Source organism: Panthera leo, chromosome A1 (genome assembly GCF_018350215.1).
Source record: "Panthera leo isolate Ple1 chromosome A1, P.leo_Ple1_pat1.1, whole genome shotgun sequence".
Classification (NCBI taxonomy): Eukaryota; Metazoa; Chordata; class Mammalia; order Carnivora; family Felidae; genus Panthera; species Panthera leo.
In genome coordinates, this window is record NC_056679.1 from 79,467,679 (window position 1) to 79,494,510 (window position 26,832).

General features: G+C 48.0%; 1 protein-coding gene across 1 annotated transcript in view; it reads right to left on the reverse strand.

Moving 5' to 3' along the window:
• The window catches only part of COL4A1 (collagen type IV alpha 1 chain), a 153,917-nt gene that overhangs the window by 48,660 nt on the left and 78,425 nt on the right, over nt 1-26,832 (reverse strand). Inside the window, exons 3-18 of the mRNA XM_042930212.1 lie at nt 14,430-14,519; nt 14,296-14,340; nt 12,965-13,009; nt 12,795-12,857; nt 12,257-12,310; nt 11,852-11,878; nt 9,883-9,966; nt 9,736-9,798; nt 7,721-7,756; nt 6,714-6,755; nt 5,234-5,320; nt 4,748-4,774; nt 4,544-4,594; nt 3,735-3,779; nt 2,867-2,920; nt 746-787 (exon numbers count right to left, since the gene is read on the reverse strand). Of these exons, the coding sequence (XP_042786146.1) occupies nt 746-787; nt 2,867-2,920; nt 3,735-3,779; nt 4,544-4,594; nt 4,748-4,774; nt 5,234-5,320; nt 6,714-6,755; nt 7,721-7,756; nt 9,736-9,798; nt 9,883-9,966; nt 11,852-11,878; nt 12,257-12,310; nt 12,795-12,857; nt 12,965-13,009; nt 14,296-14,340; nt 14,430-14,519 (855 nt within the window). The remainder of the gene's footprint in view (nt 1-745; nt 788-2,866; nt 2,921-3,734; nt 3,780-4,543; nt 4,595-4,747; nt 4,775-5,233; nt 5,321-6,713; nt 6,756-7,720; nt 7,757-9,735; nt 9,799-9,882; nt 9,967-11,851; nt 11,879-12,256; nt 12,311-12,794; nt 12,858-12,964; nt 13,010-14,295; nt 14,341-14,429; nt 14,520-26,832) is intronic.

Genomic DNA, 26,832 nt, shown 5'->3' on the forward strand with positions numbered 1-26,832 from the left:
GTGGCTGCCCGATCACGGATACGGAAAGGGGAACCCCAAGCCTGCGTGGCGGTGTGAACGGCAGTCGGGGGGGTCCGTACTCTGCCGCAGGGACCCCAGTCTGGGAAACGCCCCCTAAGGAGAAGTCCCTGAATGCCGCGCGGACACGCAGACGTATGCGAGCACTGGGCACCCCTCCACCTGCAGCAAACGAAACAATGGGAACATTTTCATCGTTCCAAAGAAGACTGGGGTGGGGGGACAAAACGGGTTAAGCCAGTGACAGCACGGCTCTCTGGAAGGATACTGAAAACAGTCGTTCCCAGAGAACTTGCAAACATGAAGAACGCTCACTGTTAAAAAGAAAAAGACACTGCACGCACTGAGCGCAGGCAGGTACAGCTACGCCCGTGGACTAGAGGTAAAATGTTCTTTGCAGACACAAAAACTGTTGTGCTCCAGAGAGATTATGGGCGACCTGCTTCTCTTCACACTTTGCCTAACGGGCCAGTTTCAAACGGTTTTGCTCGTATCGTTATCCACGGGCAAATCTCTCCATTCTCCGTGGCCAAGGGGATGCGGAAATGATCCAAATATAATAAAATGTAAGTGCCCAACTCCACGCAATACAAAGTATAAGTTTATTCTTGTCAATACTAAGCACCCTCTTTATATACAAATGTAAGTGCAGGAATGCCGTGGCCCCAACCCCCTTCTCTTCACTGTCAAACGCCCGCACAGACGACCAGACATTATTTTTACTCACGATTCCAGGTGGGCCTGGGGGACCTGCTTCACCTTTGTCTCCCTACAAAAGAAAAAATACGTGGCTTTTTTTGACGATATGGATTGTCTTGCAGAAAGCAGTGTTCAACTGCTTTTTTTTTTTCCTGGAAAAATAAAGACTGTGCCCACTTACACTAAAATTATTTTCCTCACTGTGAGGACGGACCTTCAAGTGCTCCGGACCTGTCATAACAAACACGAATGCAGCGTGCCGCGTGGAAATAAGGATTTCTACAAATCATAACCGGGAGCGCAATTATTAACAGGACAAAGGCGCTCACAACGTTTGCTGTGTTCGGTTGGTTGCACACTCCCTTGGACAACTTGCATAGAGCCATCCGTAAGTTGAGTTAGAATGTGGTGGTCTTTCAATAAAATGAAATGAAATGGAAGCTTTTGATTTCTCAATGTATTTTCTTAAAGAAATCATTTTATTAGAGATTTTTAGGTGTAAGGTTGTCTGAGGCTGCCTTGGAGTCCTTGTAAAAGGATATTTATGGTTTCGCCTCTCTCCTTAAAACCCAGCATTACCTGAAAACGTTGGGGGGGGGGGATAAATTCTGGTCACTCTGAGGCTTAATTTCATTCATATAAGAAGACAAACTCAACAAAATTAATCCTGTTATATCTAATGTTTTTATGTAAGCCATCATAATAGTATCTTTAGAAGTCCTAAGATCTGCACATAGTCCCTTAATGTAGTTTTCCCCTTTCAACCAAGGCAATAAACTTAGGAGTAAACCAGAATTCAATGTTTTGATTTTTCTTATCTGAATATGAGAAGAGGCTTTAGAAACATCTTTGGGACTTAAAAAATATCTTAGCTAATACATTCTAAACGGATTTACCTTTTAAAATCTACAAGATTTGACTTTTTTAAAAAAAAGTTACAGTATCAGTAAAGGATTTTTCCTTTACTTCCCTTTTCCTTGGCTTTCATGAACGAACCGTGAGGTCTGCTCCCTGGTCTATGAGTCACCACTAGAAATATTTCCAAACTACTTCTTACTTCAGCAGAGATTTATGTTATCTAGTTTTCTGCCTACCACACTGACAAATATTTTTTAAGGTTTGATAACAAGCAGTTGCCAAAAAAAAAAACAAAAAAGGGCCCCAGACAGATGGCTGTTCTTTTCCAGGGGCAATTTAGTGGCCTGTGGCAAAACTTTCAAAAAAGAGAGTGTAAACATTGACCCCCCCCCCCCCAAATTACACTTGTAGCAATCTGTGACATGGAAACGAGCAGACAAGTGAGCACAGATACTTGTACCCATCCCCATGTGGGTGTGACCCAGATGCCATGCAGAAGGCCTGGGCACAGAGTACATTCCCATGTGGCCGCGCGTACAGACATCCTTACCCACGTCGTATCACTAAGCAAGGAGGCCAAGAGGCGTCACACATTACTATTTTACAGGGTGTACGTGTGTGTACACACAGGGCAATTGTGCACACACAGGGCGTTGTTTTACAGGGTGTGTGCGGATACACAGGTGTGTGCCCTGTGTGGATACACAGGGCAATGGTGCACTCCGTTTCTGAGAGGGGAACAGAAACATCAGATAAGCTTTCTTTTCTTCACTCTTTCTGCCTTTTCAGCTGTTTTGTAGCCAGATAAAATTCATCTATTACCAAAAATAAGGCATAAAAACTTGAATGAGTGGAACATTTTATATTCTTTTAAAAAGAATCATACACAGGGGTGCCTGGGTGGCTTGATCCATTGAGCACCTGACTTTGGCCCAGGTCATGATCTCATGGTTCATGGGTTGGAGCCCCACGTCGGGCTCTGTGCTGACAGCTCAGAGCCTGCTTGGGATTCTCTCTCTCCCTATCCCTCTCTGCCCTTCCTCCACTCACACTCTCTCTGTCAAAATAACTAAACCTTAAAGAAATAAATAAATAAAAATTTTTGAATAAAATTTTTTTTTAATTTTTTCAAATCACACACACAAATAAAACCACAAAATTAAGTTGTGATTTGCTCGTAGGGAAGGTAAATATTTTTTTTATTATTTGAGTCCACAGTCCTTCACACTACGAACAACTTCTGGGCTGAACTACAAAATAAGGTAAAGCTCCAAGTAGTGTCACCATTTACCTTGAAACCTTCTCGTCCAGGGAGTCCTGGGTACCCTGCGTCACCCGGGAACCCCTGAAGTGAAACATGGAGAACAGTAATGAGCAAACAAGGGCAACAGTTTGTTCTTAAGAATTACAGAGAAATACGGGGCACCTGGGGGGCTCAGGCTGTTAGGCGTCTGGCTTCAGCTGAGGTCATGATCTCGCAGTTTGTGGGTTCCAGCCCTGAGTCGGGCTCTGTGCTGACAGCTCAGAGCCTGGAGCCTGCTTCGGATTCTGTGTCTCCCTCTCTCTCTGCCTCTCCCCCCTTGTGCTCTGCCTCTCTGTCTCAAAAATAAATAAACATTTGGGGCGCCTGGGTGGCTCAGTCGGTTAAGCGGCCGACTTCGGCTCAGGTCATGATCTCACGGTCTGTGAGTTCGAGCCCCGCGTCGGGCTCTGTGCTGACAGCTCAGAGCCTGGAGCCTGTTTTGGATTCTGTGTCTCCCTCTCTCTGACCCTCCCCCGTTCATGCTCTGTCTCTCTCTGTCTCAAAAATAAGTAAACGTTAAATAAATAAATAAATAAATAAATAAATAAATAAATATTTTAAAAAAAGTCTCGGGGCATCTGGGTGGCTCAGTCAGTTGGGCATCCGACTTCAGCTCGGGTCATCATTTCACAGTTCGTGGGTTCGAGCCCCACATCGGGCTCTGTGCTGACAGCTCGGAGCCTGGAGCCTGCTTCAGATTCTGTATCTCTCTCTCTGTGACCCTCCCCAGCTCACACTCTGTCTCTCTCTCTCTCTCAAAAATACATCAAAAAAATTTTTTCTTAAATAAAAAAAAGTCTTTCTCTTTCGAAAGAAAGAAAGAAAGAAAGAAAGGAAATTACAGAGAAATGCTTACTGGACTCCCTTTTTCTCCTTTTTCACCATCTTTGCCAGGTTTTCCCTGTACAATAAAGATTTAGACGTTAGAATTTCATAAAAATAACAATAAATACGCTCTAACACCAAGGCTCTGAACCCCTACATGAGCTAGCTGCCCACACCACACTAACGAGTAATGTGGTATACAGAGAATAACTGTGCAGTGACAGCCAAAGAGGACTTTCCAGTTTTTAGAAAACGGAGTCGGAGTAGCCCCAAATCTCCCAAGATGACCGTTACATTTGGCGACAGAGCTAACAGCAGAGAGGTTTTCTGAATGGCAAGGGGCTGGTGGCAGGTAGGCAGAGGACTCATTTTAATGGGGGTCTGCACGCATCATTTTCAGGGTAGGAGCAGGACGGGCTCAGGCCGCTACAAGCGGGTGGGTCTCCCGTCCCCAGGATTCAGGGTTGGGAAGCATCGGAATACCTCACGTCTAGGCCATGCAGTCTGGGCTCCGGGTAGAGCCCCGAGCAGGCTCAGGAGGCAGCCAAAAAGAGCACCTGGCACTCCGCGCAAGAGGACCGGGGGCTTTCAGTGAGAAGCCAGCAGGCGGGTGGCTGTCCAGAGAGCCCCCCAGTCCAGCTCTCTGCGGTGGGAGGCCTCAGCCTTGCCAGGGGGATTTTCAGGTGGAGGTGGCCTCCTCCTTCCTGCTACAAGGGCTTCGAGAAAGCCCTTCCGGAGAGGACAGACCTCTTCCACTCATGTTTCTGTAAGTCTGGGATTCTAGGAAAGGGAGGAGCATGAGTTTACAGTCAGGAACAGAAGGGCTTGGGAGGCACTTACTCGGGGCCCTGGCTTTCCGGGCTCCCCTTTCTCTCCAACCCCTGGCATTCCCTTGAAAGAACAGAAAGATTCATTAGGACATTTAAGTAAAATATTCAGTTGAGTCGATATTATACTGAAGGTGAAGAAATTCGTAACTTCAACCCAACACTTCGTGAGCATTCCCACAAAATGATGATAAACAAATAGGAATGTGGGCCTTACCTGAAATCCAGGTTCACCTTTCTGACCCTAAAAGAAGTTTTAAAAAGAGAGCAAGAGAGTGAGCCATCAGGATTAACGGTTGTATCGATCTTGACACACCACACTGAACATGGAAAAGGAAAACAATGCCTTTTCCCGATACATCAACAAGGAAATTCTCTTTGGTCTCCCATGTTCGTGTCCTAACTCCCAGAAGGGTGTGGCTTTAGGAAGACCACGTCATTATGCTCGATCCACGGCAGCTGGGACCCTCCGCCCTCACCCTCAGCCTCTGTCCCTGCTGCAGACCCAGCCTGGCCTCAACCTGGTGCATCTAAGAAGCCCCCATGTGGAGCTCAGCCTTGCCCCAACCCAGTTCAGCTGCCTCTGCTCCCCCTATGCTCATATTTTGCGGGACGGACAATCTATAAACCTGTTTTCTCTGCATCCCTCCAATTTGTCCCAAATTCGAAAGCCGGCATTCACCTAAGAAAGTCCGTCTCCTACCTTCTCTCCTTTAGTGGCAAAGTCTCCTTTTTCTTGAACCTGAGCTTGTCCTGGAACCCCCGGGGGCCCACTGACCCCTTGGTCACCCTGGTGAGGCAAAATAGAACATCTGGTTTGCAAAAAGGTAATCAAACTCTGTTCTAATCTATCCCCGTCTCAGCATAAAACGCAGTGTCAGTAGGAAGATGGTACATTAAGGACACGAAGCCGGGAGACTCTCACCTCTCAGGGGTCAGGAAAGCCACTACCTCAGGTAATAGGAATGGAACCTGAACATCTATGAGACATCTCTGCACGCGTGCATACGTGAGGACCGCACATGCACTTCTGTGGTACATGCATACGTAGCAGGACACAGAGGCTGTCCTCCCGCATTTTGATGGCATGGAGGGAAGGGTCACAGACTGCTAACACAGCCTGAGAGGAAAGGACGTATCTTTAGGGGCACGAAAAGGAAGGGAACCATCGGGAATGTTCTCCCTCGGGAACTCTGACAGCTGGACGCAACCAGAAGTACAGAGAATCCCAGTCATCGCACGATGAGTGAGATCCAAAACACTCAATTTGCGGGGTCACCTTCCTCGGAGGTGTATGGAAAGACTGGACCAAATCTGGGGTGAAACATGGAGGCCACAGGTCAGCCCAGACCTGCCCAGGCCTCTGGTGCACCTGGCACCCACCGGTGGTGGTCTCTACACCGACTTGGGCTCCGATGGAGAAGAACGTGGGCCGCGGCAGGTGCTGTCACAGGCCCAGAATCCCCACTTGGCTGGTGCCCATGTGGCTACTCTGACGCAGGGAAACTGGTGGAGAGATCACTGGAGGATCAGGGAGCCACCGCTGGCCTCCCTTCTCCCCTGCTTCAGTCTCTGCCTCCCTGCCTCTCCCGACTCGTATGACGGCCTTCCATCTCTGCAGGGTTTAGTATAGCTGTACCACTAACGCCCAAGTCCTAAATGTGCCTCTTTTATAATAAAGTCTGGGCCTGGCTTTATCACTGCCAGGGAACATTCTGATTGAATTCAACGCACAGGGAACTAGAACTAGAATGGCCTTGTGTTCTCTGCTGGTCAGACCATACGTAGAAAACCTCAGTGACTTCTAGCCATGGATTTTAAGGAAAACACTAATAAATTCAAGAACATGCAGAGTAGGGGAACTGTGGTTAGGAAGGTCCAAGAGGAGGTCCAGAGGCTGAAATTCTATCATCCCTACAACTGTGATTTTAAACATGACGACACTCCATGGGACGCCTGGGGGGCTCAGTTGCTTGAACATCCGACTCTTGATTTCAGCTCGGGTCATGATCTCATGGGCGTGAGTGTGAGTCCCACATCAGGCACTGTGCTGACAGCACGGAGTCTGCTTGGGATTCTCTCTCTCACCCTCTCCTCTGCTCCCGCTGTCTCTCAAAATAAATAAATAAGTTAAAAAAAATAAAAAATAAACATGACAACAGTCCAGAGCCACGTGTACTCACCTTGTCGCCCTTTGGGCCTTGGAAACTTAAGCCCATTTGCCCCTGTAGATTAAAAATTAGGCTTCCGTTATTCGAGTTGTCCACTTTGCTCAAAATCACACAAAATGTAATGATAAGGTGGGGTCAAGGCAGGAGCTGCTTCCAACAAGTATCATAACATTTTCCACAAAGTTGTGTCCTGCTGTATTCAGTGGCTATTAAAAACGTTTTTTAAAGTATTATTGAAAACGAATTCTATAAAACTTTTTTTTTTTTAATTTAAGGTTTTTAAAATGTGACTATACGGGCGCCTGGGTGGCTCAGTCGATTAAGCGTCCGACTTCAGCTCAGGTCATGATCTCGCGGTCCGTGAGTTCGAGCCCCGTGTCGGGTTCTGGGCTGATGGCTCGGAGCCCGGAGCCTGCTTCCGATTCTGTGTCTCCCTCTCTCTCTGCCCCTCCCCCGTTCATGCCCTGTCTTTCTCTGTCTCAAAAATAAATAAAATAAAATAAAATAAAATAAAATAAAATAAAATAAAATAAAATAAAACAAAACAAAACAAAATAAAATAAAATAAAATAAAATAAAATAAAATGTGACTATAGAAAACTAAAGGAAAGATCAATGATTCCAAAGTAAGGGACTGGTGAAAGGAAAGACAGAACAGATGGATAGATCAGATAGACAGACAGAGAGATGGATAGATGATTGATAGACAGATGAACAGAGAGGCAGATGGATGGATAGATGGAAATGGATGAGTGGATAGATGGATGGATGGGTGGACAGGGAGGCAGACAGATGGATGGACAGGCAGACAGACGGACAGACGATGGATGGATGCATGACAGATGGATAGATAGAGGGATGGGTATACAGATACATGGGCAGGTGGGTAGACAGATGTTAAATAGAGACAAAAAAAATAACTTTCTCAAACTGTTTACAGAGACTAAACAGCAAGTTATGGTGATTTTGTGGTAGTCTTATACAAATGCTGAAGAAATTCAAATGAAAAATATATTTACCTTTTCACCTGGAGGGCCAGGAGGACCTGGAGGGCCCTGTAAAAAAGAGCATTTTAATTAAATATCATTCATAACCCTGGTAAGCTTTAAATGCTTTTTAATGAGGTTATCTTAAGATTCCCACGATTAGTATGATATTTGTTAAATATTTAAATTTTATTCCTGTGCTTTGGATCTATAAAATTTTGAAAATAACTAGGAATTAGTCCAGGCCAATAATTACCAGGGATGTAAACACCTCAGAATCTTAGGCACTTCCCTGTGAAATCCACTGACCCAACAATGTGCCCGGCTAACAGGTGATGACTTAAATTATCAGCCAAACTCTCTGAGAGCGCTGGGGTTTCCAGGTTGGAAATAACGTAGCATTTGTCCACTTTGGATATAACTACTTATCTTAAAAAGTTGAATGATTTCTTCAAGTGCACAGACTGTAGTGAAGTAAAAACCTTCCTGTGTTTGCAGCAAAATTTCAGAATGCTTTTTAATCATTAAAAAAAAAGCCTAGTCATTCTCTTTCACAAAAATGAGTCCATTTATTTGCAAGAATATAAAAGAGGTTACTTTTGCAAGAATGGACATTAGAGTTGCTGGATTTGGAAGAAAGGAAGGAAGGAAGGGTCAAAGGGAGGGAAGAAGAAAGGGAGGGAGGAGGGTGGGGGGGAAGGAAGAAGGAAAGAAGGAAGGAGGGAGAGAGGAAGAGGAGGAAAGAAGCAGGGAGGAAGGAAGGAGAGAGGGAGGGAGAGGAGGAGGGAGGGAGGGAGGAAGGAAGGAGGGAGAGAGGGAGGGAGAGGAGGAGGAAGGAAGGAGGGATGGAGGAGGGAGGGAGGGGGAGGGAGGAGGGAGGGAGGGAGAGAGAGGAGGAGGAGGAAAGAAGGAGGGAGAAGGAAGGGAGGAAAGGAGGAGGGAGAGATGGAGGAAAGAAGGAAGGAGGGAGAGAGGGAGGGAGGAAAGGAGGAGGGAGAGAGGGAGGAAAGAAGGAAGGAGGGAGGGAGGGAGAGGAGGAGGAGGGAGGGAGGGAGGGAGGAGGAGGGAGGGAGGAGGAGGGAGGGATGGAAGGAGAAAGAGAGGAGGAGGGAGGGAGGAGGAGGGAGGGACGGAAGGAGAAAGAGAGGAGGAGGGAGGGAGGAAGGGAGGGAGGGAGGAGGGAGGGAGGGAGGAAGGAGGGAGGGAGGGAGAGGAGGAGGAGGGAGGGAGGGAGAAAGAGAGGAGGAGGGAGGGAGGGAGGAAGGAAGGGAGGGAGGAGGGAGGGAGGAAGGAAGGGAGGAAGGAAGGGAGGGAGGAGGGAGGAAGGAAGGAAGGAGGGAGGGAGAGGGGAGGGAGAGGGGAGGGAGAGAGGAGGAAGGAAGGAGGGAGGGTGGGAGGTGAACCAAAAGTCCCGAAGGACCGGCAGGCGGGCGGGCAAGGACGGCACACCGCGGTGCATTACTCATCGCCAGGGCACAAGGCACTTGACAAGTAGGGAAGTGTTGTTACTGCCAAGTGTCTCGTGCTCCCAAACGGTACGAGTGGGGGACATGGGCCCTCCTCCTGGGAATCACGGGCTGTGCAGGAGGCAGGCAGGGAGCGGAGCCTCCGGGGGGCTGTCTCGGGTGCTCGCCCTTTATCACAAGCATGGCGCAGTCCCCGCCGCCGCCCGGTCTGTGTCCACAGCCGCCCGCGAAGCCGGGCCCTCTGGGATAACTGTTCCTACGCGTCCGCGGGCAGGGCACAGGCTGCCTTGTCCAGCTCTGAGCTCGGCCTCCTCCAGCCACAGTATCATCGGCAGCCCCCCAGCCCCTCCACCGGCGAGGGTGCCGTGTGTGGGGGATGACCTGGCCTGCACTACGGCTGCCATCGTTTTCCCCAGGGACCCCAAGTGCCAGCCACACATCTTCCCAAGAAGCTCTCTCTCCCGATCCAAATTAAGAGAGATTGCGACGCTGTAAAGGTTTCAAGAAATCAGATTTATTTTCACAAACACAGTGCTGTTCACTGAATGAGCGACTCCAAGAGACATCCTCCCCCAAACTTACTGGTGGTCCGGTAAATCCCGGGGGGCCGACAGGACCTTGCAGCCCTGGCAGTCCCGGCGAGCCCTGCAATTTAGTGAAAACGCGAGAATGAGATGGGAGCCAGGAAGAGACACTGCATGTGCTTCTGGTGATTTAGCAAACGCTTACTGGTGCTCCTGGGAGTCCGGGAAATCCTCTTTCGCCTTTCAACAGGGTCCCAGGCACGTGGCCAATTATTTCACCTGGATCCCCCTAGGGGGTGAGCAAAAAAAGGAAAGAAAGTCACGAAAACTGATATTCATAGAAAGAAACCGAGAACCCGTTGCGTAAGAGGCGAGCGTTAGTGGTGCCGAATCAGCCCGTGTCTGGGATTGAGAGCCCATTTACGCTTGAAATACGCGCACTGGCCACGTCCACGTTCGCCATGTTCACTGCCACTGCCTCCATGGCCAGCGTCAAGCTCCACGCTTAGCTGGACTCGGCTGCGCCAGGACTGAATGTGGAGGTGTCACACCAGGAGCCCCCCGCTTGTGCGTGGCCGTGCCCCACGCCTGAAGACAGAGCGCAGATCGGGGCCGAGGCTCCATCTGTTCTCATGCGATAAGGCTTATCTTTCACAAACAGACCCAGGATGAGCATCTGTATAAAACAGGCTGTGATTTCATGTGTCTGCTTGGCCAGGCCACAGTACCCAGATGTTCAGTTAAGCCCCAGTCTGGATGTCCCTGGGAAGGTATTTTTAAGATAAGATAACCATTTACATCAGAAGCCTCTTTGTAAAATAAATTATTCCTCTTAATGTGGGTGGGCCTCGTCCAATCAGCTGAAGGCCTCAAGAGGAAGGGAAAAAAAAAAAAAAACCCAAAAACCCTGACCTCCCCCAAGAAGAGGAAATTCTGTCTCCAGACAGTCTTTGAACTGGGACCCTGGCTCTTCCCCGGGCCTCCAGGATGCTCTCCTGCGGATTCTGGACTCGCCAGGCCCCCACAATCATGCAATTCCTTAAAGTAAACCCCTCTACCAGGACGTACGTCTGTGCCTGTACATGTGCAAACACACACTCCACACACACACCCTACTGGTTCTGCTTCTCTGCAGAGCCCCGACTAAAATACAGGACTAACGTGAGGATTCTATTTCTCAGGTTTTCTCAGGGACACAGGGACACAGGGACACTCCACCTCATTCGGATATGTGGTCGTCTGCAGTGTGGCTGTTGAAAAAAAAACTGGAACTTGTCCTTTTACAGGGCTGCTCTCAACACCCAGATGCCCCTGCCCCCCAAACTGCTCTGCGGCACGCACAGGGGCGGGGAGTGGGCACATGCTTTGAGTCATCTTGGTGTGACCACAGCCCCCGGCCACAGCACCGCCCACCTGTCTGGGCAGGACCCGTGGGCCAGGTTCCTTTTGCCTCCCCCCCTCCCCAGTCCCAGAGAAGAATGCTGGAGGGGCTGGGACAGAGCTGAGCACCTGCACGGATTCACTCCGCGCTTGCTCAAGGCGCGAGTGTGGATAAAGGACAGGGACCCGTTATTCTGGATGCCGCAGCAGGAGGGGCTCAGGGCTTCTCCTCCTCACCATGTACAGAGGGTCCGGGGCCACCCTGACACAGGGACTATCAAGCTGACGAAGCCCATGGTTTGGCTCTGAATAAGGGGGGTGGGCAGCACACCAAGGGTCTCACCTAAAGTAACTGGGGTCTTCCTGCAGGAATTACAGAACTTATAAGACAGTGTCTCCAGATCACAGGCCACAGAACAAGACGGTGGTATTCAAGTGAAACCACAGAGATTAAACACGGTAACAGTCTGAGTGTTTCTGCCCACGGCTCTGGAAGAGGAGTGTCACCCAGTCTGTCTACACAGACAATTAATCTGGACTGGATTCACATCACTCACATCGCACCATGCTCCCGTTTCTGCTTATTTCCGATTCAGAAACTGCACCTGGTGTCTAAAGTTTACCTCCCAAAATTTAAGTTTGTGCCTAGGACTCAGACACTCTTTGAACAGAGCAGGGTTTAGACAAACACATTACCAGGCCACCAGTAGACCTGGGAACATACAGTAAAGCTGTGTCTACAGCATCTGCTATATAGGCACCCGTGATGAACCCAGTCGAGTGTAAGTACGTACCTTCATTCCTGGTAACCCTGGTGGTCCCTATAAAAGAAAAGGCTGGTATTAGTTTTGTTTCTCTCAAAACAGCATTAGCATTAGGACAGAAGTGAAAAAAAAAAAAAAAAGGGAAAGAAAGTGAAGAAGAGAATTTTTTTTTCAAATATTTTTTAATGTTTGTTTATATTTGAGAAAGATAGCGGGAGTGTGCGAGTAAGAGAGGGGCAGAGAGAGAGGGAGACATGGAATAGGAAGCAGGCTCCAGGCTCTGAGCTGTCAGCCCAGAGCCCGACACGGGGCTTGAACCCATGAACCACGAGATCATGATCTGAGCTGATGTCGGGACACTTAACTGACTGAGCCACCCAGGTGCCCCAAGAAAAGAAGAATTATAACCGAAGAAAGAAACGATGCTATACTCACGGGATTTCCAGTGAATCCAGGCAAACCTGGAGGCCCCAGAGGCCCTGGCTCGCCCTGAGGGGACAGCAGAAAGTCACTCGGGTGTGTGGCCAGGCACACAGCACATCCTCCCAGACGCCCACACCAGGTACTCTGTCCTGCCCTTCACAGATCCTTCACTTGTTGGGACCCCCTAACAATTACCTGTTGGCAGCTACCCTGCTCAGTGCCACTTGGTGACAGGAGAAATACACATGAGAATATAACGGATAGGGACAAGGGATAATAATAACATTTCCTTATTTGCTTCAGCAACAGATTAGAGGCAAGAAATTTAGTGTTTATAGCAATCGCAGGATAAGAGTCCTCAGAAAAGGCACAGCTTTGCCTTTTGCGAATATTAAATATTTCGCAATATTTAACTGATTTCCTCATCAATTAAAGGACACTTTAAGGCGAACAGCTTTCCATCTGTGGCAACGAAAACCGTGTCATAGGACTTCTCAACACGAGTCGGGTAACCAGAGCACGGGGGGAAGGGTCTGTGTTCCAAATTTACCTTTGTTCCATTGCATCCTGGGATACCTGGAGGACCGGGGGGGCCATCTTGGCCGGGAATACCCTGCAATTAACAAAGTGAAAAGTAGGCAGAACAGAGGATCACATGATGGTGGGGTCACGCACATCAGAAGTCTCGTTAAGGAAGCATACAGGAAGTTAGATACATACAGGAAGTCCTGGGTTTCCTGGGTAACCTGATGCTCCTGGGGGTCCCTGTAAGGATGGAAATGAGAGAGTGCAGTGAGTCGGGGGGACCCTCGTCTCCTCCCACCACACCCACCTGGCTGAGGGTGTCACACCCTTGTCGCTGGGGCTCAGAGCATCCACCCTAAGCACACATTGCATTCTGGGGGCAGGCAGCTGAGGGCCTGGCCCCCGGAAGCAGCAACTCTATACCAAAAGCTGACGCTAATTACAGCAAAACCTTGGTTTGCAAGTCACTGGTTCTGAGAGGGTTCCACAAGATGAGCAAACACCTCTAATACAGTTTAACTTGATAAACGAGTGGTGTCTTGCAATACGAGTCGTTCGTGACACCGAATGTCACGTGATCACAACTGAGCCTGTGGTTCTTGAAATCCACTTTGATACACGAGTGCTTTGGATGACAAGTGTGTTTCCAGAAGGAATTATGCTCACAAACCAAGGTTTTACTGTACTTCTAAGACCAAGGCTGCACAGCCACAAAATAACCCTGTCCTCATTCCACACTTCGTGATTTGTAGGTAAAATATATTCTTTATTATGTGTGTAGTATGTATGTAAACATACACGTTATATACGTAGTATACGTGCAAACGCATACAAGTTATGTGTATATAAATATAGACACAATTTACATTAAAATCGCAAACTGCTGGGAAGAAGCATTTGTAAGAGAACTCGGTTCACTGCGGGGGGGGGGGGGGGCAGGCCAGTCCTTCCCAGTGGAAGTCTGGATCTGCTCCGTCACGGGCACCCCCAGGGCCATTTCCTCTACCTCCTGCCCAAGGTGCCGGGGACTGTGTCAGAACAGCGGAATGAAACGTTTACAGCGCCTCTGTTTCTCTGCTTTCAGAACGTGCTTTCAGGGGTCTTCCTCTTTGCATTCGCCAGGAATGGAAGGAGCAAAACCAGAGTGCAGTGTGAAGAAAGAAGACCCAAGTGAGCGCTGGGAAGGTTCGCCCTTTTCTCGATAATGGCAGCCCTTTTCTTCCATGACTTGTAGACACGTCATCGCCCCTCCCCCAAAGCACACGGTGTGTGCGAGAACCCTCTGGAAGAACAGAACCGACGGGAAAAGCCACCACAAGGGCGGGGGTCAGAGCAGGGGGCTCACGTCAGCCCCCCGGCCCCGCACAGTTGGAGCTCTGGGAAGATGGACCGGCAAGGATGGGGGGCAGAGGGGGCGCCCCTCAGGGCTGCTGGGAGGTGAGAAGGGGTGAAGGGCCCTCAAGCGGAGGCATCACTGTATCACGCATCACCACAGCCTCACGGACTTAGGTGACAGGTGTACTCACCCTTGTGCCCTTTGTTCCAGGCAGTCCGGGTTCTCCAGTGTCACCCTGCAAGCAAACAGAAGTGCCACCGTGACAAGAACGTGGACCACCTTAAACTCACACCCTCCTCCCCGCAGTGGCACGGCCAAGCTTACCTTCTGTCCCGGGGGCCCCTGCGGCCCCTCCGGTCCTTGCATCCCGGGGAACCCAATGACACCCTGCAAGCCCGGGAGGCCTCTTTCGCCCTGCGGGGGAGAAGGAGCAGGTCAGAAGGGAGGTGCGCTGGCAGAAATGGAGGGAAGGGATCGGCACTCAGCCCTGCCACGACCGTCCAGCACTGCACAAGTCCCTGCGGGCACCTGAAGGTCCACGCTCCAAACTAATTCCCATTCCAGGAGGCTTTTCTCCAGTGCGTGCCAAGCTCTTTGAGGACAGGAGTGTTTACCTCCGACACCTGGGACAATGCTTTCTATGTTCTATATTCTAAATGCTCAATAACTTACCGGGTAAATAAAATAATGGCTAGTTGGGTTTTTTTCACCGAATTGATTATGCTGTCATTCAACTAGTGGGATCTTATTATCGGCACACGCGGCACTGAGAATCTGTAAGCAGAGCATCACAGTTTTCTTTTGGATTCCTAGGAGGTGTGTAGGCAGAGCTCATGGTGTGAGCTTCCACACGAGATGCTGAGACCTCTCTGTGCAATCAACAATCGGACGATGGGCTTTCAAAAGTGTCCTTAAAAAGTGTTTGTTTGCAAAGGCACAAAGTTTAATTAGAGTCTCTGCCAATGCTCTTGGAGCAAAAAGAAATAAGAAACATTGTTTTTAAAATACTATCATTCAATGGCGGGTGGGGGGGGCGGGCGGTGCCTGGGTGGCTAAGTCCATTAAGCATGTGACTTTGGCTCAGGTCATGGTCTCACAGCTCATGAGTTCGAGCCCCGTGTCAGGCTCTGTGCTGACAGCTCGGAGCCTGGAGCCTACTTCAGATTCTGTCTCCCTCTCTCTCTGCCCCTCCCCTGCTTGCCCTCTATCTCTCTCTCAAAAATAATAAATAAACATTTAAAAAAATTTAATAAAATAAAAATATAAAATACTATCATTCAGTGCATGTGCAGGCGGTCATAATACACTCAAAAAGGAAAAAGAAAGGTCCAAACGTCTGGGGTTCTGAGTCCGAAGCTGGCGCTTGAAGGATGAACACAAAATAAGTATGTGAAGAAAAGAGAGGAGTCACTGAGTCTGGAAGGTGGGGAACAGGCAGCGATGAGGGCGATCTCAGTCGTGTGAGCACAAGAAACTAAAAAAAAATACAACCAGCACAAGAGCACGCAGGAACGTCGACGTTTGACCCGGAAACAGGATTTCTCCCAGAGGCACCAGCGAGCCCGTGACCTGATGCCACGACAATGAAGGCAGATCGCCACACTCAGACTGCCAAGATAAAATCACCCACAATCGCGACCTGAAATCATGAAAACTTGTGTGCTTTACACAGTACATGGACTTCACTGCAATCTTCCAGAACAAAGGGTGCAGATGAAACAGCCATCGCCAGCTGACTTGAAATAGCAGACGGTCCTATGGATTACTTAGCGCCCAGTACTTTCTCAGTCATATCGGCCCAAAGCAAAACTAAACAGGCAAGCTATACGGTATACAACATAAGCATTTTACCCCCAGAAGAGCAGGTCCCCGAGAGTTACTGGAAAGTTTCACCGTCGTACAGATGGAGGGAAACAGGGCAAGGGGTCTAGGATCTGCCCTTCTTTCCACACCACTGGCCGGTCCTGGCATTGCTGGCAAATTCAGCACCTGTTGCATTTTTAGAAGCTCAGAATGGGACTCTGAGCTTGGGACTTCCACCGCCGCCCCCCCGTGGACCGCAGGATTAGCTGGAAGTGGAAGTCGGGAGTCCAGAAGCAGCGTGTGAGCAAATGTGCAGATGAGTGCAAACTCGAGAAGACACAATGAAATGGTAAAGGGATTCAAGAAAACTAAGCTGTGCAGCCTGGCACAGCCCTCAGGACAGCAGCGTCCAGAGACTCCACCCAGAGGAGCAAATGCTAACGTGCCTGGAGCCCTCGGCACGGGATTCGACACGGCTGGCTCCTCCTCCCGAGAACTGGGACAGCCGGCAAAGGAAAGCGTTCTCAGACCAGGACCTGTTCACATGGAAAGCTACTCAAATATATTCATTCTTACACTGAAACATAATGAACCGTGGGCTCCAACCACAGAGAGCACTGACCATAGAGATGCTCCGTCATCGTGCCCACCTCCTCGCTACTACTCGGATGTGGGAAAATTCTACCCGAAACAGAATAGAACTGAACTGCCAAGAGCTGGCTGAGAAAAATATATGAACACCGAGTTGTGTCTCCCCAGATAACCTAATAGGACATCGGAAGGAAGTGTGAGAGGCGCATCGATGTAAGAGCCTTCCCATGTATTTGGTGGCATATTTTTAGAACTTCATTAGTATCTGGCTCTATCGCTATGAGACCCAGTGCAGAGAAGACTTTATAATTCTCATTTTAACCATGGAACGCATGGAGGCCGAGAGCCAGATTCGCTTAGTTCTGCAAGTTTCTCACTGAGTCAGCGCTAAAGCCAAAAATAGAAATGAGGTCAGCCTGCACCACAGTGCATGGTTTTTCTAGGTCACTAGAGCAAGCTGGTTCCCAGCAAACTGTTGAACGATTCACCAACGTGAAGTTAGCCCCTCTTATGTCCATTTCACAGACAGGGACGTTAGGATTCTGACATGGAACTGACTTGTCACATGTCACCGGGTGACCCCTGCACGCTGCTGGGAACAGAACACAGAAATCAGACTCCCAGTCTTTGCTTGCACCACAAGAACACATTCTTTCCCAAATGTCCCTGGAACACTTAAGCAATCCGTATATCCCAAGAGTTTTGGAATTAACTAGCTACGAAGGAAGTGACTCCTCCATTGACATGGTTCTTGTTATCTCCCACGTATTTTTTTTTAACTTTCCCACTCTTTTTGTTCAGACAAGAGTGCACATGAATAATCCAATATCCCGTGCCCCGTCCAAGGCTATTATGGGCACCCGAGCAGAGCCAGCAGACAGGATAAACGTTCAAACAGCTATACAGTTAGCTGGCACACAGTGTGCGTGGAACGCAGGCCAAATTACTCCTCTGAGCTTTCAGCAAATCCCCACTGTCGTTGTAGGAAGCGTTGGCTGATGCAGACAGGCAGTGCAGCTGTAGAAGTAAGACCTCGACTGTGGCCACCCGTACACTGGGGGTCAAGGCAGGAGGGGTTGTGCCGTCAGCGTCCCTGAGAAACAGGACCAAGTCATCTACACCCCACGATGCGGTAAAGGCAAAGGCCAAGGGGCGCCTGGGGGGCTCAGTCGGTCGAGCGTCCGACTTCAGCTCAGGTCATGATCTCACAGTTAGTGAGTTCAAGCCCCTGCATCGGGGCTCTGTGCTGACAGCTCAGAGCCTGGAACCTGCTTCAGATTCTGTGTCTCCCTCTCTCTGCCCCTCCCCTGCTCGCGCTCTGTCTCTTTCTGTCTCTCGAAAATGAATAAACGTTAAAAAAAATTTTTTTTTAAACAAGGCAAGGTCCAAAAGGCCATGGTGGCCGCCTAACCCGTACCGGGCAGAAATGGAACCCCCAACCACTGTTCATCACAGTAATGAGCATCTCCAATGGAGGGAAGACCAGAGAAGCTGGTAAAATATGACACAAAAGTGTGGATGCATTTCATACTTTTATTCTCCAACGTCAGTGCAACTGTATTAGATTCATTTTAAAACGTCCATGCATCAACAGCAGAACCAATTACCGATGTGTCCTCAAATGATGGAATTCAGAGTTTGAAGAGGAAGAGCAAAATGCCATCATTATAAAGATGAAAGAATACAGCCGTGGAGAATAATCTTGGCATCGAAATTAGCCATTCTAAATTAGGCATGAAATACAGTTTCATGCATGGAGTAACTTACAAATTTTGCATAACGTATGTATTATCTAAAGCAAGGACATACTTTTAAAACTCCATCAAATAGGAGGATAAAAGATTCTGTTATAATATCAATTACTCCCCTTCCTCTTAAAATGCTTATGGAAACAAGCTCAAGATGGAACTCCAACGCTAGGACGTGACACCCCTTCCTGTCCAAGTCAGAAAAATCCAAATACAAACGAAGCCCCCTGGTTGGCTGAAATCGGAAGAGTTGTAAAGCTTCTAACTTCGAAGGGTAATACAGTTACGAACCACAAACATTGAAGTTAACACAACATAAACCTAGAGTAAGCGGTCAAGTCCTACTATCAGAGGCCGTAGCATGCCTGTTTCAACAGTCAGCATGGGATCACATCCTTTTAGTTAAATTTTAAATTAAGTTTTCACATCTAAAATGATATGACCGAGGATCTTTACAGTGGACAGAAGCACAAGAAAAGTGTGTCCAGAGCACCAGGCTTCCTGGCCCCAGGAGGGCTGACTGCAGGGGGGTAGAGCCATCCACGCGCTTGGGTTCATCCATCACAAAGCAGAACAGACCCCACAAGCGGTGTCAGTTGGAGACATTTTGTAGCTGGGTTTCCACCTCTTAGAAGTGAATGCAGTGAGATCGTTTTATTAATTCACCGTGATCGGCACCCTCTCTGAATTCGCTAAAATCGCTGAGCGGATGGATGAACTAGCCAGTAGCGAACCACGCTCGTATGGGTGTGCGCCCTAGAAACTTAACGCGTAGTACAGGGTGGTGACTGGGCCACGGGGCCCCTTTCCAGGTCTGAAGCCATGCGGGCGCCGTGGGAACCCCGGCTGACCTATGTGCCTGCGGCCGAAGCAGCAACAGAAAAAGCAAGCTGTGATCAGGACAGGACCCCGGATCAGCTGTTTCTTTCTGTCACTGGGCGCCTGGAGGCTTCCATTTCCAAGCAAAGCTGCAAATGAGTGAAGGAATGAAAGCATTCACTTTTGGAGCCAGGACTCACCAAGAATTCAGCGATGGGGAAACGATTTCAAATGACGGGTCACAGTCAGTCAATGGGTGACATGGGGACTCGGCCAAAAATTCCACAAGAGCAATTGCTGAGCCCAACAACCATCTGCGGGGCCATTTCCTGAATGCCGACAGTGGGAAAGTGGTGGGAAGTGTCACGGGGTCCTGGAAAAACTCTGACGAGGCCCCACTGGGAGCTCCGCCCACACCACGAGGCCTGCCATCGTGGTGGGACTACCGCCCTGGCGCCCCGGCGGGAGGGGAAATACACAGCTGGAGCCCTGAACATGCTTTCGAAAGAGGAGGACGTAAAGACTGATTCTCCTTTGCAGTAGGAGACATGTACCTGGATTCCTACACGAACACGCGTGTATTAATTTAAGGTCAATATTCAGAATCTTTACATTGTGGCTCTCCAGCAAATATGTGTTAAGAGCTTGAGCAATTATATATGGAGGGGGAGTAAAGATGAGCATTCAAGAGGTTGTTTCTAGAAACGAAGGCATTTCTAGAACGTCCTTTACAAATTCAAGGGAAGAGAAGACTCGGAAACGTGTTGGGGAAAAAAAAAATCCCCCAACCCGTGACCTTGGAGTTCATGACCTCATGTGCTGTCAGATCCATTCCATTCCTAGGAGGGTTCTGGGCCCATCCTGCCTCTTCTAACGCCACCCCGCCTCTTGCCACATGACCACCACCAGGCTTATGACTCTGGGGCTGCAGATGGTCGGGTCTGCACGGAGAATGGGGCAGACCTACATGCTGAACCGTGGGAGAGCAGCTGGCTGGGAGCCCTTTCCCCTCTGCAGCTTTACGTGGGTCATTCTGCCACCGGCTTCCTGGGCAGGAATTCCCAACCCTGCGGAGAGGATCCCTCTCGTGGATAAGGCCCACCTAGGCCCAGCTGATGGCTCCCCAGCTTCAGACAGCCCACAGATACAGCACTTCTCCAAGTCTCCATGTTCAAGGACAGATTTCCTTCGGATAAATCCTGATACTGAAACATTATTTGAGCCCACGATACACTCTAGCACAATTCTTGGAATTTCAGCACCGCCGTGAAGCCAGCTGGTGGAGCCAAAGTCTCAAATCGTGCATAACACAAAACGAGCAGGAGGACGGTTGCAGGGGAGCACACAATATGGATGTGTGATTAATCAACATTGGCAACGAACAGAACCCTCGATACCTTCTGACCTGCAAAAATCCACTTTGTACATCAACTTGGAAGAAAACAAAAAAGGAATTACAGAGAGTTCTTCACGAAATACTTTCTACAGAACCATCATTCAACGCAAGAATAACGTGAAAGAGTCCTAGGTGTCGTCTTCATAAATTTAAACTGCTCGCCTACAGCCATCTAAGGGCCAAACGTCTGACTTCCCCCTTCTAGTGGGAAAAACTTTCCAGAAAGCAAAATCAAGTGCTGACAAATTGTTAGCAGAAAAAAACAAAAACAAAACGACAACAAAAAAACCACCTTAAAATCTTCCAAAGGCCCCTAGGACTTGTAAAATTTCCTGACATGTCTCCCTAATTAGAGCTGAATACTGCGGACAGCAGACATGCTCGAAAGCCGTAAGCGGTAGCCAGGATCTTCAGCGGCAAACGTGTGCTTCAGAATTTGTCTCTTACGCTCTCTCTGAAAAACCAGGCTAACATGCTTTCGTTAAGTCTCCCTCTGAAGCAGGCATCTGCTCAAAATACTTTGAAGTGTAAATATTTTAAGCCATTCCCCTGAAGTAGTCAGCTGCCCAAACTGGGAAGAGGAGAAACAGTGTGATAACATTTTCCCCAAGTGCTGTGGATGTATTCTGCCAAATCCCGTGTATACATTTCCTGGTAAAGTTGACCTTCACCCGTAGCTTATGCCCATTTTCCCAGCAAACTGCCACCAAAGGCCGTTCGTTCTCTGGGAAACATTTGTCCCTCCCGGCCTCTATTAACTCATTCAAATTTCGAGAAGGTTCAAATTTCTGGATGGGTTCTCCTGTAGCCTCCCCCCCCCCCCACACCCAGGAGCCCTTCACTCACATGCACTTTTGTCCCCCTCCAGCCTACACACTGGTTCTCCGCTGCCTCCCCGGCCAGGGTCCCCGCCTCCGGGGAGCACCCAGTGGGGCTCAGAGATGGATGTTCCCATCTGAAACGTTTGTATTCATACCCCACCCCTTACCATCCCCCAGCACCCGACACATCCCCGGATCTCAGCCAAACATCCCTTCCCTGGGGAAGACCTTTTAGATGCAGGTGATCTGAAGAAGACAATTGCATCTAACTAATCCAGCTCAATTAAGAGACAATAAACAAAGAGGGAATGGGCTTTTAGAGGCGCGTGTAAAGAAAGCCTCACAACTCTGGCTTCCCACCACAAGGGGGCGCTAGGGGACTACGCTGTCTTCAAATTAAACCCTTCTGGAACCTGAAGCCTTCAGCCTTTTTTACTATTCATCATATTAATGTACTAATATTAAATATTCAGTCAGTTTGATAAGGCCTAAAAGATACAATACCCAGGGAAAGAGAGAATTTTACTTAGAATTAAAAATGTAGGGACACCTGGGTGGCTCAGTCGGTTGAGCATCCCACTCAGGTCATGATCTCGCGGTTTGTGGGTTTGAGCCCCGCGTCGGGCTCTGTGCTGACAGCTCGGAGCCTGGAGCCTACTTCGGATTCTGTGTCTTCCTCTCTCTCTGCCCCTCCCCTGCTCACGCTCTCTCTCTGTCTCTCAATAATTTAAAAAAAAAAAATTTAAGAATTAAAAATGTAATTAAAATTAAATATGAGACTAGTAGCCTGAACATGAAGGCTATAACATGGCAGGTGAGTGCTGATGAACCCACCAGTAATAAGAATGGTGGCTAGTTCTCAGATTGCTTCTTCCATTCATTTTGTAAACTGAGTACTTGAATCAAACAATAATACAGGAAAAAAGTAAATTCAGCTTTCTAAATGATGGCATGAAAATAGCACACATGGAAAAAATTTTAAATCCTTACAAAAGATTCATAAAACAGGTAGAGGCTGACAGGAGAATTTCTTTAAAGGCTTTTCTTTGGTCCCTTCTTCTTCAAGTTTATAGGAAACATATACATAAGGTGATTTAATCCATTCTGCTGATCTTTGCCATTTGTGAAGGCAAAAAATTCATCCAATTTTTAATGGCTTCCAAAAAAGATGATTAACATCTCCCTTGCTAAACTCTTGATTTACTGACATGGAGCTCGTGTGAAAATCAGAACCGTAAATGCCTGTGCCTAATCCTACTACCTTCTGTTCTGTCATACACAGACTTAAAGATTGTGTTTTAAAGCAGAAAACAGTATAGACATAAAAGGTAGCTCTATTGCGGCTCGGACCCTCACCGTGGCTGTGGACGGTTGTGCATGTTACACACTGCAGCGAGTACAGGGCGAAATCCAGCTGCAGCTCAGCACTGGCCCGGCGAGGGGAGGGGGCGCTGGTCTAACAGGCACAGAGCTGGGCAAAACTCAGTAGCAGCAAAGCCACCAAGCTAGAAATAGACCCTACAAAGGGGCTGTTTATGAACGAATGCTTACAAAGCTGCACTCTGGGGTAAGGGAATAATCTTGCCTAAGAGGAGCTGTGCTTCCACTCACCAGCACAAGTGCCTTTTCTTCTTCTTCTTTTTTTTTTTTTTTTGTAACATTCCATGGGATTTATCAAAATTCTATGTTATACCTTGAAGACTGGGAGAAGGAGAAACACCGCAGGAAAATAACTAATTGACAGCAAAGTAACAAGGTTATTAAGAAGTAGCAGAGTTAGCAGCTCTGGAGGATGTGGACAGAAAAAGTACATCTTTTTCTCAAAAGACACTTTGCAGGGCGCCCAGGGGGCTCAGTCAGTTAAGCATCCGGCTTCAGCTCAGGTCATGATCTCATGGTTCGTGAGTCCAAGCCCCTCATCAGGTTCTGTGCTGACAGTGTGGAGCCTGCTTGGGATTCTCTCTCTCCCCCTCTCAAAAATGAATAAACATTTTTTTTAAAGAAGATACTTTGCTCTGTTTTCACTATCGCCAACCACCTTGAGATTTGGAGAGATGGCTTCCATGTCGTCAGCAAACTTGAGAAAGAGCGATCAGTGCACAAAACCTAAACAGCCTTAGAGGGTTTTCATGTTACCATAATGAGGATGTTATTCACCTGAACCTGGAAATGTATGTGGGTGTGTGACACAGCCCTGGAAGTGCGTGCATCCTGAACAAAATCGGGACACATAAAAGTCAGGAAGTGCCACAATCTAGGTCAGGCATTTGTGTGTGTGTGTGTATGTGTGTGGTCTGTGTTAACAATAAAAATGAAAAATGCAAAAGAAATGCCCTGACAATAATCATCATAGTTAATAACATGAAAGGCACGCAAGGTATCGGTCAGGTTTAACCTTGAGAAAAATTGCTAGTTGTCCGTTAAGAAAAAATTTTTTTCTGTTTTTTCTTTAAAAATGTAGTTAAATGCAACTACCTATCAAAAGTAGGTTTTACGGGTGTCCCTGCTCCCCAGCACCCAGCACAGACAGCACATAGTAGGTGTTCACTAAGTATTTCAGGAGTGAATCAGGGAACACAAAGTATTAAAGATTCCAAGCAAAGGGGCACCTGGGGGGGCTCAGTGGGATGAGTGTCCGACTCCTGGTTTCAGCTCAGGTCATGAACTCACAGCTTCATGGGTTCGAGCCCCGCATCGGGCTTCACGCTGACGGTGCAGAGCCTGCTTGGGGATTCTCGCGCTCTGCCCCTCCCCCACTCATGCTGTCTCTGTCTTTCTTAAAATAAATAAACTTAAAAAAAAAAAGGTTCCAAGGAAATAATATAATACTAAGAGGACACAGGGTTAGAAATCTGGTTTCCAAACTTGACAGAAACACGAGGCATGGTTGCTCTGCTTTGGGGCACCTCCTACAGTGAGGGCACTGATAATGCTGTATATTGGGGAGAACTCCGGCCAAGGAGCCAGAGACTGTGTCTGTAGCCCCAGCCCCCAAGACTCTCTGAGAATCAGGCCGGCCGGCCAGAAGATGGGACGACTGAGTCACACTAGATCCTAGAAAGGATCACACTGTTGGGTATTCCCTGACTTCCCGCTGTATTCAACACTGGACCCATGATTTGTGGACCAACCTGGTCTGGCTGTTGTTTATTTAAATACACATATTTTGCACTTACTATCAAGATTTCTCAGCCCATCCAGTCGACTGCATTTCCTATAAAAGCCACAGAGTATTTTAAAAGAGAATGAAAAGGCAGTGTCGCCTTTTCCCCTTCCCAGTGGTCACGACCCATGAATTATCTCACTCTTATTTCTGAGGCTAAATTTGACAATGGGAAATAAAGATTTCTTGGGTATTGAAAAGATAAGGCAATTTGTTTTTCTTTGTTTTTTTTAAGAAATTCCTCACTTATCTTATGCATAAGGTTTTTTTATTTTTCCTCAATGAACACATCTGATATTCATTCTTTTCCAGCTCCGGACACTCTGTTTATTCTCCCAAGCGAGCCCGAGTCTGTACAGCCACCCCGTGCACCAGCCCCAGGGCCCTGCTCGCAAGTATCCGATAACACACACGTGTTCTGTTTCCTCATCCTCCGACAAAGCTGCCTGGCCGTGCTGCATTGCTAACAATGTTCTCCCCCAGCACGCGGCAATAATTTCAAGACGTCATTAATCATACTCAGAATCTAAAAGATAAGAGCAGTTCCAAAGTGGCTGAAACATGACAACTCCATTTTGCCCGTATAATGCAATGCCATACTGGGAGGGCCTGAGGTTTCACAGAACCCACAACTCGCTTACCCTCGTTAACTTGGAAAAAGGGGTCATATCCATCTGAATTAATAATTAACTGCATTTTAGCCTATTTTCAGTAAACACCATTAATTCTTTTAAAACATAGACAGTCACTCAAGGAAAGAAATTAAGCAAGATACAGAAGGGTGTCTGGGGGGTCAAGATTTTGATCTGACAACTGAATAGCTACGAAAAGCGTACAAGTGCACCATCAATACAAAAACCATGGTGCGGAATTAACGCAACAAGTAACTATGTCTTAAATATTTGAAAGCAGCCTTCCCTGAAAAGGCAGGGTCCCTTCACCACAGGATTGGTAACAGAATTGGCAAACCTGTCTCCAAAAGATAACGTGGAGATTATTTTAACCCAATAGCCAAATCACAGCAAAATTGTAAGTTAGTAGAATCTTATTTAATGCCATTTTTACTCTATATATTTTGTAGAAGTTTCTAAGGTTGCATATACAAGATAGTTTCTTGCTTTTTTATTCTAATTACTTAATGCCAATAGACTAAAATACTATGTCCTTTGGCTAGGAGACAGGATGCAGAAATCTGCCTAAATTGCATTACAGTTTGTAAACTGGAAAAATTAATGTTCTCATTTAAAAAGAAAAAGATTACAGGCACGCCTAGGTGGCTCAGTTGGTTAAGTGTCCAACTCTTGATTTCGACTCAGGTTATGACCTCACGGTTCGTGGATTCGAGCCCGGCATCGGGTTCCATGCTGACAGTGTGGAGCCTGCTTGGGATTCTCTCTCTCCCTCTCTCTCTCTCTGCCCTTCCCCTGCTCCACTCTCTCTCTAAATAAATAAATAAACATTTAAAAAAAAAACAGATTACAGATCGTGGAGTTCAACGTGTGACATTTTACCTTGTATTCCATAACTAAATTTTTAAAGAATCAGTTACAGGATGGATGGCCCCGAGTGTAGACGTGACAGAGAAAGGGAGAGAGGGAGGGAGGGGTGCAGGAAGAGGCATGCCAGGCCACACCTGCTGCCAGGGCCCCTCCGCTCTGCACTCCGGGGGACGTACAGCCTCCCACACAATGACTGAGGTGACTTCTCCTTGACACGAGGACGCTGGTCAACCAACCACCTAAAGTGGCCTCCCCTTGTCCCTGCCCCAGATGTAAAATGGCTAATTTTGTAAGATTTCCGAGATCCCATGGGGATTTCTAACCAATGGGAACCCACCAGGCATCTTCAAGAGAATAAAGAGGTTCAAAGCTCCATGCTTCTCTACAGGAAGAAAGAGCACCCTTTTTGTCAGAATCAGATGAAAAGCTATCATCTGACAGCTATTTGTGTGTGTGTAAACACCAAGGTTGATTGCTGCAGTGCAGAATTTCTGAAGAACAAATACAGCAGTGACAGGCACTGGCCCCGTTTCAGGGCTCGTGAGGAGTCTGTGGATGGCTTGGGCCACGGCCCACCCGCCTTCCTGGGCCCCTGGACTCGCTCTTTAAGGGCCGAGCCACCTGGGCTTCCTGGCAGCCCCCCCCCCCACCATTGACAGTCCTGAATCAGGGAACAGGCATTGTTCTTGATGGAGTGAAACAACCACAGCTGAATGTCTTAACTGCCGAGTAAGCGACAAAGGATTTGCTTCTGAAATGAGATTATTTACACTCCTTCTAGAACTCATACTCAATACATGACGGAGCACAGGACACCCTCAGGAGATGGGGCTGTGTCCCAAAACATTCAATGGGACAGAAAATGACATGTGTACATTCCTATCCAT